This window comes from Plecotus auritus (genome assembly GCF_963455305.1).
Source record: "Plecotus auritus genome assembly, chromosome: 2".
Taxonomy (NCBI): domain Eukaryota; kingdom Metazoa; phylum Chordata; class Mammalia; order Chiroptera; family Vespertilionidae; genus Plecotus; species Plecotus auritus.
Genome location: NC_137771.1, coordinates 227,469,968 through 227,486,437, shown reverse-complemented (window position 1 = coordinate 227,486,437; position 16,470 = coordinate 227,469,968). Strand labels below are relative to the sequence as shown.

Below are 16,470 nucleotides of genomic sequence, written 5' to 3'. Positions count from 1 at the left end.
CGTTCCTCGGATCCATTCCTCGGGTCCACTGGCCGCCATGTACTTTCTCTTCACCCCTGCGGTGCACAGGGCGCGAGGCTCACCTGACATCACACCGGACAACGGGCAAAGCTGCCACCACACAAATCAGTGTCCACACGGAACAGCGGGAGGCGGAGACCCTTAGAGACGGGTTCGGGGTGGGGCTAAAGCAGGGGTGGGCAAACTTTTTGACTCGAGGGCCACAATGGGTTCTTAAACTGGACCGGAGGGCCGGAACAAAAGCATGGATGGAGTGTTTGTGTGAACTAATATAAATTCAAAGTAAAGGAGCGGAGGGGAGAGCAAGAGAACCCTCCGCTCTTTCGGCTCCGCGGGCCGGATAGAACAGCCGAACGGGCCGGATCCGGCCCGCGGGCCGTAGTTTGCCCACGGCTGGGCTAAAGGCAGGCTTGGCAGGGTGCCCAGTGAGCAGGGCGCACCAGCAAGAGCTACTCTGGTGTGAAAAGCAGAACCACCCAACCTCGGGTTCAGGGCGCCCCTCCTCCGCGCCTGGTGTGATGTGAGCAAAGCGGGCGGGGCCGGCCTCTGAGCAGAGAACATGCGTGGGGGACGTGAGCACGCCTGGCCCTGTGGGTCGTTTGGGGCGGGACACAGGTGGGCACACTCCTTAGCTCCAGCTCCTGGGGGCCTGCGCACGCGTCTCCCGTTTCTGAGACCTACACGTTGGCCCCTTGAGCTGGGCTGCCCGCCCCCGGCCGCCCCTGGCAGAGCTCCAAGTCACCGTCACGCAGGAGTCCGGACCCTCCTCTCCCGGGAAGCTTTACTGAGCCGCCGCGCTTCGCCCACACCCCCGGGAGCCGCCGTCCCCCTGGCGTCCCTGCGCGGTCGCCGTGGAGCCCAGGGGCTGCCGTGGTCCAGTGGAGCCCAGGGAGGCCGTGGCCCCGCCCAGGCCCGGACACAGTCTGGCTGCTCGGCGAGGACGCGCCCTAAGAAAACCTGGCCAGGTGGTGGTTCTCCCACCGGCGCACTTTGTTAATGAGCGTCCTCCACTTGCTGGGGTTGACCCTCTCCATCCCTTTGCTGATGAGGTCGCTGAGCAGGATGAACTGGTAGGCGTAGACGCTGTCGATGGACTGCAGGCAAAACTCGTTCCTGTTGTTGATGATAAACCACTTGAGCGAGGACCAGGCCAGGTCCAGCGGGTTCAGGTAGCCGTACGGGGAGGGCAGGCAGAGCAGCTCGTGGCCGCAGGCCTTGGCCACGTCGGGGCAGCAGGCCATGCTCGTCAGGGTGATGACGGACCGGGCCTGGGGCTCCCCGTCCTCCTTGGGCCTGGCCTCCGGCCGCCGGGCGTCCTTGACCACGATGGCACACTTCCCGTAGGTCTTCCTCACCGCCTCACAGAACTCGGCGAAGAAGCCGTCTTCCGGGCGGACGCTCAGCTCGTCTCTCAGGAACACCCGGTACCTCCACGGCACCCAGCCCTGGCTGCCCCCCGCGTGCACCACGCACCAGCTCGGACTCGGCAGGCAGGGCCCACCCCTGAAGTCCTCCCCCGTGGCCAGGCTCTCGGGGATCTCGGTTTCCCCCAAATACACAGTCTTAAACCCGTCAAACTGCAGCGTTCTCAGCACCTTCAGGTACTGGAGGCATTGCTTCCTCTTGATGCCGTCCAACGGGCTCCTGATGACGATGTTTCTAAAGAGAGGGTGTGCACGGTGAGGCATGGCGGTCCGTGCTGAGGGGCTCACCCGTCTCCATCTGGGGGCTTCTGCCCGGAGCAGGTGGTGACCTCACAGAGGCCTTCTCCCTGCGGGGCCTCCCCACGGACACCCCAGGGTGGTGACCTCACAGAGGCCTCCCCACGGACACCCCAGGGTGGTGACCTCACAGAGGCCTCCCTGCTGGGCCTCCCCACGGACACCCCAGGGTGTGACCTCACAGAGGCCTTCTCCCTGCGGGGCCTCCCCACGGACATCCCAGGGTGGTGACCTCACAGAGGCCTTCTCCCTGCGGGGCCTCCCCACGGACACCCCAGGGTGGTGACCTCATAGAGGCCTCCCTGCTGGGCCTCCCCACGGACACCCCAGGGTGGTGACCTCACAGAGGCCTTCTCCCTGCTGGGCCTCCCCACGGACACCCCAGGGTGGTGACCTCACAGAGGCCTTCTCCCTGCGGGGCCTCCCCACGGACACCCCAGGGTGTGACCTCACAGAGGCCTCCCCACGGACACCCCAGGGTGGTGACCTCACAGAGGCCTTCTCCCTGCGGGGCCTCCCCACGGACACACTTGGGTGTGAGAGCATCGTGGGGCGTGTTCAGAACATTCCCTCTGGCTTCTGTGACGCGGGAAAGAGACGTGTCACCCGCAGAAGACGTGTCTGACGTGGCTTCTGCCTTAGGTCTGGGCAGAGGTGGGCAGGCTGAGTTTGCTGGGGCTGCTTGGCTTACACAGAAGTTCACTTTCCCGCCGTCCTGGGGTGGGAGTCCCGGGTCAGGGTGCTGGCGGTTCGGTCTCCCGCCGCCTCTCCAGGGCTTGTAGGTGGTGCCTCCTCCCCGTGTCCCCAGGTCTTCTCTCTGCTTGAGCGCATGCGTCCGTCCTAACGTCCTCCCTGGAGAAGGGCACCCGCCGGCCCTGGAGGTGACGGCTGGAATCCCCGAGCCGGAGAGGAACTGACAGGGGACTTGGTGCCGGGCCAGCAGCCGCCCCTGCAGAGCCGAACCATTGCACGGGAGGCCAGAACCTCCCAGAACCTCGAGTTCCTGCTGGACACTGCCTCCTGGGATGCGAACCAGCCTCCTCCAGTCACCTCCCACCTCACCGCCAGGGGCCAGCGTGGCCGTGTCTACCCAGCTCCTTCCCTGACCCAGCCAAGCCCTGCCAGCCCCAGAAGGCCCCGCCCCTTCCCAGGGGGACCTCCTCCCGGACTGCTTTCCTGGGGCACACGGACTGCTTTCCTGGGGCACACGCTGCTCTCCTTCCTCCTCCTCTGCCCAGTGACTCGTGTTCTCCAGGGACATGGACATGCTTCCTTCATCCCAAGATGCAGCGTGACAGAAACCCTCCTCGGCAAGTCTGGCTGCGGTTCTGCTGGGCAGGATATTTGTGAACTGGTGGTACACCGCCCCCCCCAAAAATAAAACGGAAGCAGTTGCCACACGTATGAATAGGCGTATGCGTGTGCCAGTTTGGGTCTTACTCCGCAGACCCAGTTGCATGGGAAACATCCCAGTTATTTATTTAAGCCGTCACCTGGGCTCAGGCATTGTCGGGGCTCCTGACCCCACTCCCAAGGCCAGAGCAATGGCAGGGCCAGGGCCCCCCCTCCACTCTGGCCATGGTGTGCGCAGCTCCAATCCTCTGGCCCCATCCCCGGGCACTGCCTACTGCTGGGACTCAGAATGTCAAGGAGACAGACGCACAGAGCCCGAGCCGTCACCCTCCCACTCCTCACCTGCAGGGAAATAGGGGTGTGTTAGTGGGAAGGTCACATGAACTTGGGAATCTGATAGACCAAGCTTTGAACTTCCCGCCAGCTGTGTGACAATGTGCAGATCTCTGCCTCTCTGGGCCTCAGTTCCCTAGCGTTGCCACCCCACGGAGCGGGTGAGGGCATCAGCTCCGCTGGCCAGAGTCCTAGCACTTGGTAGTGTTCGTACATGTTTGCTTTCTTCCTGTGGCACCGTCATGGGCACCTGCTTGCCCACCTGCTTCCAGCCCCTTCCCCACAGCACCGTGGGCGTGGTTCAGGTGTGGGCCTGTCTGCCACCTGCTTCCAGCCCCTTCCCCACAGCACCGTGGGCGTGGTTCAGGTGTGGGCCTGTCTGCCACCTGCTTCCAGCCCCTTCCCCACAGCACCGTGGGCGTGGTTCAGGTGTGGGCCTGTCTGCCACCTGCTTCCAGCCCCTTCCCCACAGCACCGTGGGCGTGGTTCAGGTGTGGGCCTGTCTGCCACCTGCTTCCAGCCCCTTCCCCACAGCACCGTGGGCGTGGTTCAGGTGTGGGCCTGTCTGCCATGCACTCGGGTCCTTCCTCAAGGAGGAAGCCACACCTAACCTGCCTGTGACAGAAGCAGCCCAGGATGAATCTCAGGACTCCCGCATGGACTTCCAGGGACTCAGGCTGCAAGGGGACCAGACGTCTTCCCCTGCGCCTCTCTCCCGGAGCAGAGCTGTCCTCTGTCCTCACGCACAAAGCCTCACCGACCCTTGTCCGGACACATCCAACCCAGCGGGAGCACAGCCTGGACACCCGTTGGGCCCCACTGACTTGCTTCTGCTGATTAAACTTCCTAATATAATTCCAACACCTCAATCATCAGCATCACCACCATCACCACCATCTACATCAACCTCCCCACCACCATCAGTATCAACCATCAGCACCACCACTACCACCACTCAGCACCACCACCACCATCTACATCAACCTCCCCACCACCATCAGTATCAACCATCACCACCATCACCACCACTCAGTATCAACCATCAGCAGCACCACCACCATCTACATCAACCTCCCCAACACCATCAGTATCAACCATCAGCACCACCACCATCATCTACATCAACCTCCCCAACACCATCAGCATCAATCATCAGCACCACCACCACCATCTACATCAACTTCCCCAACACCATCAGTATCAACTGTCACTACCATCATCACCACCACTACCATCATCTACATCAACCACCACCAACAACACCATTAATATCAACCATCACCACCACCATCCACATCAGCCTCACCAACACCAGTATCAACTGTCACTACCATCACTACCACCACCATCATCTATATCAACCTCCCACCACCAACAACACCATTAATATTAACCATCACCACCACCATCAGCAGCAACCATTGGCACCACCACCACCACCAGCCACATTAACCTCCCTACCACCACCAACACCAGTATCAGCTATAATCACCATGAACACCAACAACACAAGGCTTATAATTATGTATTTATTTTACTTTTCAAAATATATTCCCATACATGATCTCATTAACTCTTATGCACTTTGTAAGGTTTGAAGAACTGGCGTCATTACCCTCATTTTATCTGTAACAAAACTAAGATTCACACCAAAGCGGTGGATCATGGAATATATATATTTCATTGGTATATATATCAATGAAAACGAAACACTTCCCACCAACTTCTGATGTTAACGACTTTGGTTCTACATTCCAGTCGGGGTCTTCAGAATGACTGATCCTTTGGGACCATCTATCCCAACCCCCACGCGTCCCAGGTGAACCACTAGCCCCCAAAGTTCTTGTGACCCCTAAAGTTGCAGTTTCATCCAGGGCTCTGGACACCAAACTCAGCCTTCTCTCCGTGACAGGAGGCCACCTTCACGGGCCCCCGGGGTCTCCTAGCTCTGAGAACGTGGCTGCCCTGAACCCTTCCCTGGAACACAAGCTTTTCTACTGAAGGGACAGTGTGGCCGGGAGCTCCTGCCCCTGCGGTCTCGTCTCAAAGCTCCAGAAGGCCCGAGAAGGACACAGGATGCTGGCTTTGGTCAACGCCACCCGCCGGAAGTGCCCCGGGCAGGATGGCCTTCAGCCCCTGTCTCCCGGGTCCAGATAAGCCCAGAGCCTCCCCGCACCCTACCCCCACCCCCCGCAGGCAGGCCGGGCCTATTCTCTGGCGACCTGGCTGCCCTGCCTTCCAAGGGACGCCCTAGATTTCGGTGTGGGGCCCGCTGTCCCCGCGCCCGGGCCCCAGGCTGGCCTGGCGGGGCTGCAGAGCGGCCGTGTTGCCGATGGTCAGCGTGGAGCACTTGGCTGCCCTGCTCGGGAGCCCTTTCTTTTTGAGTTCAGAGGTCAAGTTGAGGTAATAAATGTCTTCCAGGGACTTGTCGTTCTTCCTGAGGATGTTGCTGGCCAAGCGGAAGAGGAAGACCACCGCGTAGATGCCGATGATGGTGAGGATGTACCAGGCGGCGCTGGTGCCGTCGGGGAGCCGCAGGGCCCTGGGGGTGCTGCTGCCGTTCCTCCCCTCGGCCGAGTCCCGCAGCAGGTGCGCCAGGGTCTGGGCAGCGCCCGCCTGCGTCTGGTTGGGGGCTCCCCGGGCGGTCCACTCGGCCACTGAGAGACAGAGAGACCCAGGTGAGACCCGCATCCTGGGCCGGGGCTGCCTGGCCAGCAGGCCAGGGCCGGGGAGGTGGGCACCCCAGGGGGAAGCCCGGGCCTGCGGGAGAGCCTCCTGTCCAATGAGCAGGAGCCTGACCACACGTCCACAGGGTGATCAAGGTCAACGAGTTCAGAACACCAAGTTGTTGGATAGGAGACGAAACATCATGAAGATGTCAATTGTCCCTAAACCCGTGGTCGGCAAACCGCGGCTCGCGAGCCACATGCGGCTCTCTGGCCCCTTGAGTGTGGCTCTTCCACAAAATACCACGGCCTGGGCGAGTCTATGTGGAAGAAGTGGCATTAGAAGAAGTTTAAGTTTAAAAAATGTGGCTCTCAGAAGAAATGTCCATCGTTGTCCTGTGGATATTGGGCTCTGTGGACGAAGGAGTTTGCCGACCGCTGCCCTAAAGTAACCTACACAAGTAACACAATTGCAGTGCAAATGCAGAAGCATTGCATTGAGAACTAGACAAACTGCACAGGAAAAATGAGCTGTCAAGGCTAAGCGGAAAGAACGTGGGAAACAGGGCTGGGCGGGAATCGCCAGCCAGGCAGGACAGCGATTTACCTTTTCGGGAGCATGAACCTTGTCCCTGCCCACCTGGCCCCCTGGGCTGTGCAGCGGGAGTGCGGGCGCCAAGGGCCAGGCCCACCGCTCCCTAGACAGCCCCCCCGAGCACACAGCTGGAGCGGTGGGAGGCGGGCGCGCCACAGAGAGACCAACGGCCCGGCCCGGCCCTCCGGAGGCGGCAGCGGGGTCTGTAGGTGACAGAGGGCCGTCCCTGCCCCGCGAGGGAAGCTGACCACTTGGGAGCCTGCAGCCACGGGCCCTCGGCCCACGTCGCCCACGTCCTGCCCAGCCAGTGCAAAGTCCAAGGTGACGGCGTGGAAAGAAGCCATTTAAAGCAGGCTAGGTGATCCCTTCAGGGGTCCTCCAACTTTTCAAACAGGGGGCCAGTTCACTGTCCCTCAGACCGTTGGAGGGCCGGACTATAGTTTAAAAAAAAACTATGAACAAACTCCTATGCGCGCTGCGGGCCCGGGACGTGTCGGCTGCTAAGCAGGACAGGCAGCGGCACCCGGCGGGCCGGATCCATGTCCTCAGCGGGCCGCATGTGGCCCGCGGGCCGTGGTTTGAGGACCCCTGCTTTCACCTCGGAGTGAGTTATCTCTTCTAAACATAACCCAACGCAGAGGGAAGGAGAGAACAAAGGTTAAATTCAGCCAACAGAAGAACGTTGTTTCTGCTTACTATTAAACCAAGAACAAACGGCAAATGAGAAAATTTACGATTTATACCCCTGAGTTTCTCTTCATAGCTTCCGGTTCTGGAAGAAAAAGTCCAAAATGCCAGTAGAAAAAATATGCTAAGGATACAGACAGTTAAGTTACAGAACATGCAAAAGGCTTCTCACTGTCACTCATAACAAGAAAGATGCAAATCCGAAGTACAGAAACTACGTCTTGCTACTATGGGTTCGCAAACGCACGATGGCTCAGGTGCACCGCGGGCGTGCTGGCTGGCTGGCTGGCTGCTGGGAGGCGAGGTCGCACACCTCGTTTGCAGGGCGCGACAGCACAGCCGCTCACCTTGGACCCAGCGCCCCACCTGCGGCCAGCGGGGCCTGGCGGGGGCAGTGCTGGGTAAGGCAGTCCCTGGGCGCCTGGCTGCTGCCCGCGAACAGGCTGAGCGCACCGCCTTCACACGGCGCGGGGCGTTCTGGGAGCTCCCTGCAGCGGGTGCTATGCAGCCCCGAAAATCCATCAGCGTCTTTGGTACTAAATATTACTAAGGTGAAACCCAAGTGTGGCATAGTGTGCAATCGTGCGTGTAAGTGAAGGGGGATGTGTTATCTGCTTGAAGCTTTTACATATATATATGAAATATAGATATATATGAAATATAAATATATGAAATATAAATGTATGAAATAAATATACATGAAATAGAAATATATATATGAAATATAAATATATATATGAAATATAAATATATATGAAATATAAATATACATGAAATATAAATATATATATGAAATATAAATATATATGAAATATAAATATATGAAATATATACATGAAATATAAATGTATGAAATAAATATACATGAAATATAAATATATATATGAAATATAAATATACATGAAATATAAATATATATATGAAATATAAATATACATGAAATATAAATATATATATGAAATATAAATATATATGCAATATAAATATATATATGAAATATAAATATACATGAAATATAAATATAAATGTATCTATGAAATATAAACATCCCTGGGAGAACAGGCAGGCAGGACTGCGGTGCCCATGGGGAGGAATGGGGGGAGATGGGCTGGGCCCCGCCTCTAGTGCATGTGACTGTGTGCATTCATTTCACAAAGAAAAGGGTTGAAAGCCGCGGAGTCCCAGCAGGCGCTGTCCGGCCCGGTGCAGTGCCCTTGGGGAGAGCCGGTGCCCTCCCAAGGCCGGGAGATTAGCATCTAAACTGCTGTTTAATCCAAAACTGTTTTCGCTCCCAGGAGCCACGGGCAGGGAGGACGCAGCGAGGAGCCGTGAGGAAACTGAGGCGCTCCCTGGAGCTTTGCTGGCCGAGTCCCGTGCCGTGCGCCTCGTGAGCACAGAGGGAGTCAGACACGTCACAGGGTGAGCCTGTGGCCCGCTGCTGGGGGCCCGAAGGCTCCATAAATGCTTCTGTGTGAGGTTGTTGCTGACTCATTTCGCTGACGCAAGATTCAGAGAGGCGGGTATTTTTCACGGTAGTTGATTGTCAGAATGCGTGAATAACCTTAATACATGTATGTATGTATGTATGTACGTACGTACGTATGTATTTTTTATCCTATCACCTTTTATCCCCTCTGTGCCCTCTCCCCCTTCACCCACCCCCCTCCACCCCCACAACCACCACACTAGTGTCCCGGTCCACGAATTCTCTCTTTTCTGTTTTGCTCAATCCCTTCACCACCACCCCCCAAGCTGGCAGCCTGCTCTCTATCTATGAGTCTGTTTCTATTTTGCTTGGTAGTTCAGCTCATTAAATTCCACATCGACCAGTAACCTGAGCACTTTAAGATGAAGGGAGAAACCAGTTAAAAATAAACTCTGCACACCAGTTTGGCAAAGCCCAAATGAACAGATTTAAGTTGGGCACTCGTAAGAAACACTCCAACCCTCAGGAATTCGACACCACAGTTGGCCGAATGCTTGCGAACTTTATGTGAAGAAGCGGAAACGCCCGTCATTATTGTAAAAAGCAACTCAACCCGCCAAGAACATCATAAACGTAATCAGGGCAAGAGGACTTGTTTAAACGTGGAACACACGGATGAGCTCATAGAACGGTCTGCGAATTGTTACGGAATGATGGCCTATGTTCAAACACACACACAAACATCCAGCTGAAACCTGCGGACATGAACTCACTTAGAAACCGGGCTGTTTGCCACATGAACAAAGCTGACCCTGTTCATCAGTGAAGCACACTGGTCTTTACCTCTCTTCCCTGAAAACGGTCAGGGTGAGTTGGGTGGCTTCTGTGCATAAACATCCTGCAGAAGAAACAGACCACCCACCTGTGGCGTCCGCACGTGTGCAGATGTGAAATACACAAGTGGCGCCGGAGCGGCCACGCTGGCATCGGGAGAATACTCACCCTCCATGCGGTCCTTCCTCCACGCGGGAAGGCGAGGAGGGACTCCTCTTCAGCGGTCGCCGTGCCCCTGCAGTCAGGCGTGGAGGTCCCCAAGCGGGGGTAACAGGAGCCCGAGACGGCAGGGCAGCACCAACCAGAAACTTAGCAGAAAGGAGCGGGGTGAGTTGCTCATTCAGTTAATCAGAGACCTGAGGGTCTGTCTCCTGTTGGCACAGAATGGAAGCGCCTCTTGCTCTGGCTCGTTTGAGAAGGTCTGGAGCGAAGTAGCTGTTGGAACCCATGCTGGTCCCAAGGGTTGTCCAGCCCTCCTGTCCCCTCCAGCCCTCCTGTCCCCTCCAGCCCTCCCGCCCCTCCAGCCTGTGGGGCGGGCCTTTCCCTGTGGTTGGCTCCCGCCTCACAGCCTGATGGCTCCTGAACTCCCTGGTCTGCACCTGCTGCGGGCGTGGCAGGGTCAGGTGTGCGAGGCTATGTCATGGGGCCAGGAAGCTCCAGGGGCCAGTCACCACTTCCTCTGGGACTGTCCCTGGCTCGGAAACGGGCAGGAGGCTGTGGAGGACACAGCCCCACAGGGTCAGGGAGCAGTGGGTCCGGGCCAGGCTGGAGGAGTGTCTGAGCCACAGGCACATGCAGTCGAAGTGGGTCTATTCTAGCCCTGGAGAGGGTCCGCCCCCGGCCCCGTTCCTCCTGACTCACCACTCGCAGGACCATGCCCTGCCACACTTGTGAAGGGTGTGGGCTTTTATCTATTTATTTTATACTAGAGGCCCAGTGCATGAAATTCGTGCACGAGAGGGGGGGCAGTCCACTCAGCCCAGCCTGCACCCTCTCCAATCTGGGATCCCTGGGGGGATATCTGACTGCTGGTTTAGGCCTGATCCCGGGGATCGGGCTTAAACCGGCAGTCAGCCATCCCTCTCACAATCCGGGACCACTGGTTCCTAACTGCTCACCTGCCTGCTTGCCTGATTGCCCCTAACTGCCCCCCCCGCCGCTGGCCTGGTCACCCCCAACTACCCCCCCTGCTGGCCTAGTTGCCCCCAATTCCCGCCCCCCTACCCCACTGGCCTAGCTCCCACCCACCGGCCTGGTCGCCCCTTACTGCCCCCCATGCTGGCCTGGTCACCCCCAACTGCCCCCCACCCCCGCCGGCCTGGTCACCCCTCATGGGCCCCCCCCCCGCCATCCTGGTCGCCCCAAACTGCCCCCCCTGCGGGCTTGGTCACCCCATGCAGCCTGCTGTTCGGTCGTTTGGTCGCCCCTCACTAACCCCCCTGCCGGCCTGGTTGCCCCACGCAGCCTGTTTGGTTGTCTGTTTGGTTGTGATGGTCGCTTAGGCTTTTATATGGATAGATATTTCAGAGGAAGGGAGAGGGAGAGAGAGAGAGAAACATCAGTGATGAGACGGAATCATAGATCGCCTGCCCCTTGCACGTGCCCCACTGGAGATGGAGCCCACAACCCAGGCATGTGCTCTGACCAGGAATTGAGCTGTGACCTCCTGGTTCATAGGTTGATGCTCAACTGCTGAGCCACACCAGCAGGGCTTAATGAATATATTCATTTTTATTCTCACCCAAGGTTTTCCATTGATTTTTTTAGAGAGAGTGGAAGGAAGGAAGAGGAGGGGGAGAGAGAGAAACATCGATGTGAGAGAGACACATCAATTGGTTGCTTCCCGCTCATGCCCCAACCGGGGCCAGGGATCGAACTTCCAGCCAAGGTATGTGCCCTTGGAGGGGAATGGAACCTGGGACCTTCATTCCACAGGACAACACTCTAACCCCTGAGCAACCGGCCAGGCAAGGCAGGCTGTTGGCTTTTAAAGTGTAATTTCATCAAGTTTACCTCAATGGGCACGAGAGGAGTGAATTACAGCATAGGCCACAGGGCCCAGCACGTCCCTCACGGCCCCCCCCGCCCCCCCCGAGAAAGGAAGACACTTCCAGACTGTGCACCGTGCCCCGAGTGCCCACAGGTCATTGCTCCTAGTCGCTACAAAGTGGAGACAGCCCAGATGTTCACAGACATCGAGAAGAACACGGAGGAGCGAGGTACAGGCATGAAGAAGAACACGGAAGAGCGAGGTACAGGCATGGAGAAGAACACGGAGGAGCCCGATGTACAGGCATGGAGAAGAACATGGAGGGGCCGAGGTACAGGCATGGAGAAGAACACGGAGGAGCGGGGTACAGCCATGGAGAAGAACACGGAGGAGCCCGAGGTACAGGCATGGAGAAGAACACGGAGGAGCCCGAGGTACAGGCATGGAGAAGAACACGGAGGAGCGAGGTACAGGCATGGAGAGGAACACGGAGGAGCCCGAGGTACAGGCATGGAGAAGAACACGGAGGAGCGAGGTACAGGCATGGAGAAGAACACGGAGGAGCGAGGTACAGGCATGGAGAGGAACACAGAGGAGCCCGAGGTACAGGCATGGAGAAGAACACGGAGGAGCGAGGTACAGGCATGGAGAAGAACACGGAGGAGCCCGAGGTACAGGCATGGAGAAGAACACGGAGGAGCGAGGTACAGGCATGGGGAAGAACACGGAGGAGCGAGGTACAGGCATGGAGAAGCCACGGGAAGGAGCCGGGGTACAGGCATGGAGAAGAACACGGAGGAGCGAGGTACAGGCATGGGGAAGAACACGGAGGAGCGAGGTACAGGCATGGAGAGGAACACGGAGGAGCGAGGTACAGGCATGGAGAGGAACACGGAGGAGCCGGGGTACAGGCATGGAGAGGAACACGGAGGAGCGAGGTACAGGCATGGAGAGGAACACGGAGGAGCGAGGTACAGGCATGGAGAGGAACACGGAGGAGCCGGGGTACAGGCATGGAGAGGAACACGGAGGAGCGAGGTACAGGCATGGAGAAGAACACGGAGGAGCCGGGGTACAGGCATGGAGAAGAACACGGAGAGCCGAGGTACAGGCATGGAGAAGAACACGGAGGAGCCGGGGTACAGGCATGGAGAACACGGAGGAGCCGGGGTACAGGCATAGGGAAGAACACAGAGGAGCCGGGGTACAGGCATGGAGAAGAACACGGAGGAGCCGGGGTACAGGCATGGAGAAGAACACGGAGGAGCGAGGTACAGGCATGGAGAAGAACACGGAGGAGCCGGGGTACAGGCATGGAGAAGAACACGGAGAGCCGAGGTACAGGCATGGAGAAGAACACGGAGGAGCCGGGGTACAGGCATGGAGAACACGGAGGAGCCGGGGTACAGGCATAGGGAAGAACACAGAGGAGCCGGGGTACAGGCATGGAGAAGAACACGGAGGAGCCGGGGTACAGGCATGGAGAAGAACACGGAGGAGCGAGGTACAGGCATGGAGAAGAACACGGAGGAGCCCAAGGAAGCGAGAGCAGGCGCCGTGGGGGAGGGGGGAGGGGAGGGGGCCGGCGGCGGCAGCAGGGATGGAGAGTTCCCACTCTGTGTTCTTTACACTTTAAGGAACTTGAACTTGGTGTTGGGTTTGCTGTTCAGTAGTAAGTACATCCACTGGTTAAACGTAAATCTTGAAAGTTCTGTTAGGCTCCTGCTGTCCCCTGCCCGGAGGCGGGACCGTGGCCTTGGGCTCTGCCACAGACACAGGGGTTCCCAGCCTGTGCGGTGAGAGGGGGCAGGGCAGGCCTGGGCATGCAGGGCGATGGCTGGGGGTCAGGGCTCCCTGTGTGGCCCTGGGCAAGGCCCTGCCCTCTGACCCGCAGCTCCTCCCTCAGCTGTGAGGCGGGGAGGCAGGGACCCGTCCCGGGAAGCAGGAAGGAAGCTGGGCCCGGGGAGGCGAGCTCCCTGTGGGGGTGTCTGCACGGGAGCGCGGCCGACGCAGGCGCCTGGGGACAGGGCGGGGCGCGGGCAGCTGGTGCCCACGGAGGCTTCAGAGGTGAGTCGCCTGTGCCGTCACAGGGGAGGCACCCGGCTCGGCTCCGGAAACCGGGGCTGCTGTCTGCGTCCCTGCAGGCCAGCAGTGGGTGCCCACGGAGAGGCAGGGGTGCTCTCTCGGGCTCTGAGAGTGACGTGCCCCTGTCACACAGCCCGGGGCCAGCGCCAAAGCTGCTCTCCCGCCACCACCTGCACGTCCCCTTCGAGCCGGGCCCAGGGTCCCCTGAACTCTGCCGGTCACCTGCCCTGCAGGCTGAGCTGTGGACTGTCACCGCCCAGGGTGCCGTGACCTCGGAACCCTTCTTGTTGGTAAATCATACTATGGTGTTAAAAGTCAGGACAATGGTCCCTGCCACCATGGTGCAGGGGTGGGCAAACTTTTTGACTCGAGGGCCACCATGGGTTCTTAAACTGGACCGGAGGGCCGGAACAAAAGCATGGATGGAGTGTTTGTGTGAACTAATATAAATTCAAAGTAAAGGAGCGGAGGGGAGAGCAAGAGAACCGGATAGAACAGCCGGATCCGGCCCGCGGGCTGTAGTTTGCCCACAGCTGGGTTAGAGCGTCGGGCCACGCACCGAAGGGTCACGGGTTCTATTCCTGGTCAAGGGCACGTGCCTGAGTTGCAGGTTCAATCCTCCTGGTGTGTGGGAGGCAACCAACTGATGTGTCTCTCTCACATTGATGCTTCTCTCTCTCTCCCTCTCTGTCTCCCTCTCTCTCCTTCTCCTTCTATTCCTCCCTCCACCCTCTCTAAAAAGCAATGGAAAAAGTACCATCAAGTAAGGATTTCTTAAAAAGTCAGGATAATGGATGTCGCTCAGTGGAGGGTGAGTGATGGGGGCGGGGGGTGGGGTGGCTCACAGAACTGAGCGCTCAGCCGCGGTCACTCTCCTCCTCGTCGCCTCCTCCACGCGACCCTCACCGCTGTCTCTCTAACACCCAGAGCCCCGACAGGCGGAGGGAAGACAGCTCAAGGTTTAGGTAGACAGTACAGATGCTCTTCTTCAAGGGGGTTCTCTTCCGTCTAGACAAGTGCCCTGACCCTGGAGGGGGTGGCGCAGCCCGCGGTCACGGGCAGGGCAGCCGCCAGCCCCACCCAGAGTGGCCGTGCCACCCGCCCTCCGAGTGCTTACACAACAGAGAGGTGAGCAGCCTGTGCCCGGGGCAGGACGGCCTTCCTCCGGGTGTGCCTCCCGGGCCGCGGGCAGTCCAGCCGCCCCGCCGGGCCAGGCCGGTGACATCGGTCTGAGCGCGCCCGCCCCGCCGGGCCAGGCCGGTGACATCGGTCTGAGCACACCCGGCTCCGGTGCCACTGCAGGGCCAGGGCTGCTGCGTTCCTTTTGTGCGTTTGGTGCGCTGAGGGGCAGGGAGCTACGAGGACGTGGAAACGGGGAGCAAAGGTGGCAACGATGTGGGTTTGACTCCCCCAGAAGAGGAAAACAAAAGAGAAGCGAGTGCTTCTGACCTTCCAGGTGTGAGCGCTGGCCTTGAAGAAGAGGTCAGAAACACAGGCCTGTGGCCGGCCCGTGTGGCTCGGTGGTTAACTATCAACCTAGGAACCAGGAGGTCACAGTTCGATTCCCGGTCAGGGCACAGGCCCGGGGTGCAGGCTCCATCCCCAGTGTGGGGCTGCAGGAGGCAGCTGATCAGTGATTCTCTCTCATCACGGATGTTTCTCTCTCTCCCTTCCTCTCTGAAATCAATCAATCAATCAATCAATCAATCAAATAATTCCTTTGCAGCAAAAACAAAAGGCTTATTAACAGACTCAAGAAGCAAATAAAGGACGAACTGGGGGAAATCATTTGCAACACGTACGATAAAACGACACATTTCTTAACATCGCCAAGGCTTTTACCGTTAAGAAACGGGGCAGCACCTTGGCAGAAAAACGGCCCAAATTCAGGAAAAACTAGTCACAGAAAAGGAAGCGCGATTTTTTTTAAAACATCAAAACATGCTCCCTCTCACGCACGGGGATCCCAATGCACCTTACATGACTCAGCACTCATTCCTGCTTGCTGACGGGGAGGCCACCTGTCAAATGGGTCTCTGCGCGGCCTTCACCCCAGTTCCCGAGGCTGTCAGAACGGCCCGGGCTCACGGTGACAGCCCGCGGAAGTCAGTTCCTGTCGTCATTAGGGTATTGACATTGCGAACCGGTCACAGCACGCTGCCTCCTGCCCGCTCCGCCATCCAGGCATCCGGGGGTTTGTGGGTGCGAGCCGTTTCCCGGACACACGTCCCGGGCTTGTCACTGCCCCGTTGTAACAGCGAGAGGCGGAAACCATCTCACGTCCGGCGAGAGCTGGCTGCAGCCAGGACGGAGAGCCACGCTGTGGGGTCCCCTTCATGCGTCTGCGTCCCAGCAGGGCCCGTCTCCCATGTGTTGTTCGGCAGGGACAGCTGAGCCTGGTGAGTGCTGGGTACCTCGTGTGTAAAGGCCGGGAGCCCCTGTACGTGCAGAGACCACCTGACAGGAGCCCGAGCCGCTCCCCTTCCTCGGAGCAGCGTCCCGTAATGATCCGTTATTTTCTTTGCCAGCATCTGTCACCCACTGTGAGGCAGATCCAGTTTTTTTGGTTGTTTTTTTTTTGTATTTTATTGATTTTTTTTACAGAGAGGAAGGGAGAGGGAGAGAGAGTTAGAAACATCGATGAGAGAGAAACATCCATCAGCTGCCTCCTGCACACCTCCCACTGGGGATGTGCCTGCAGCCAAGGTACATGCCCTTGACCGGAATCAAACCTGGGACCCTTGAGTCCGCAGGCCGAC

General features: G+C 58.3%; 2 protein-coding genes across 2 annotated transcripts; both read right to left on the bottom strand.

Moving 5' to 3' along the window:
• Positions 1–968: 968 nt before the first annotated feature.
• On the bottom strand, positions 969–1,709 carry LOC308241749 (protein FAM243B; the record flags this gene model as incomplete). The annotated part of the gene is made up of 1 exon (XM_080655305.1): positions 969–1,709. One exon carries the CDS (start codon positions 1,707–1,709, stop codon positions 969–971), a length of 741 nt encoding a protein of 246 aa, XP_080511431.1.
• Positions 1,710–4,941: 3,232 nt separating this feature from the next.
• On the bottom strand, positions 4,942–10,117 carry SMIM34 (small integral membrane protein 34). Its single transcript, XM_080654561.1, has 2 exons — positions 9,805–10,117; positions 4,942–6,085 (listed from the first exon to the last, which is right to left on the bottom strand). The coding sequence occupies exons 1-2, from the start codon at positions 9,809–9,811 to the stop codon at positions 5,679–5,681; spliced, it is 414 nt and encodes a 137-aa protein (XP_080510687.1). The 5' UTR covers positions 9,812–10,117; the 3' UTR covers positions 4,942–5,678.
• Positions 10,118–16,470: the final 6,353 nt, after the last annotated feature.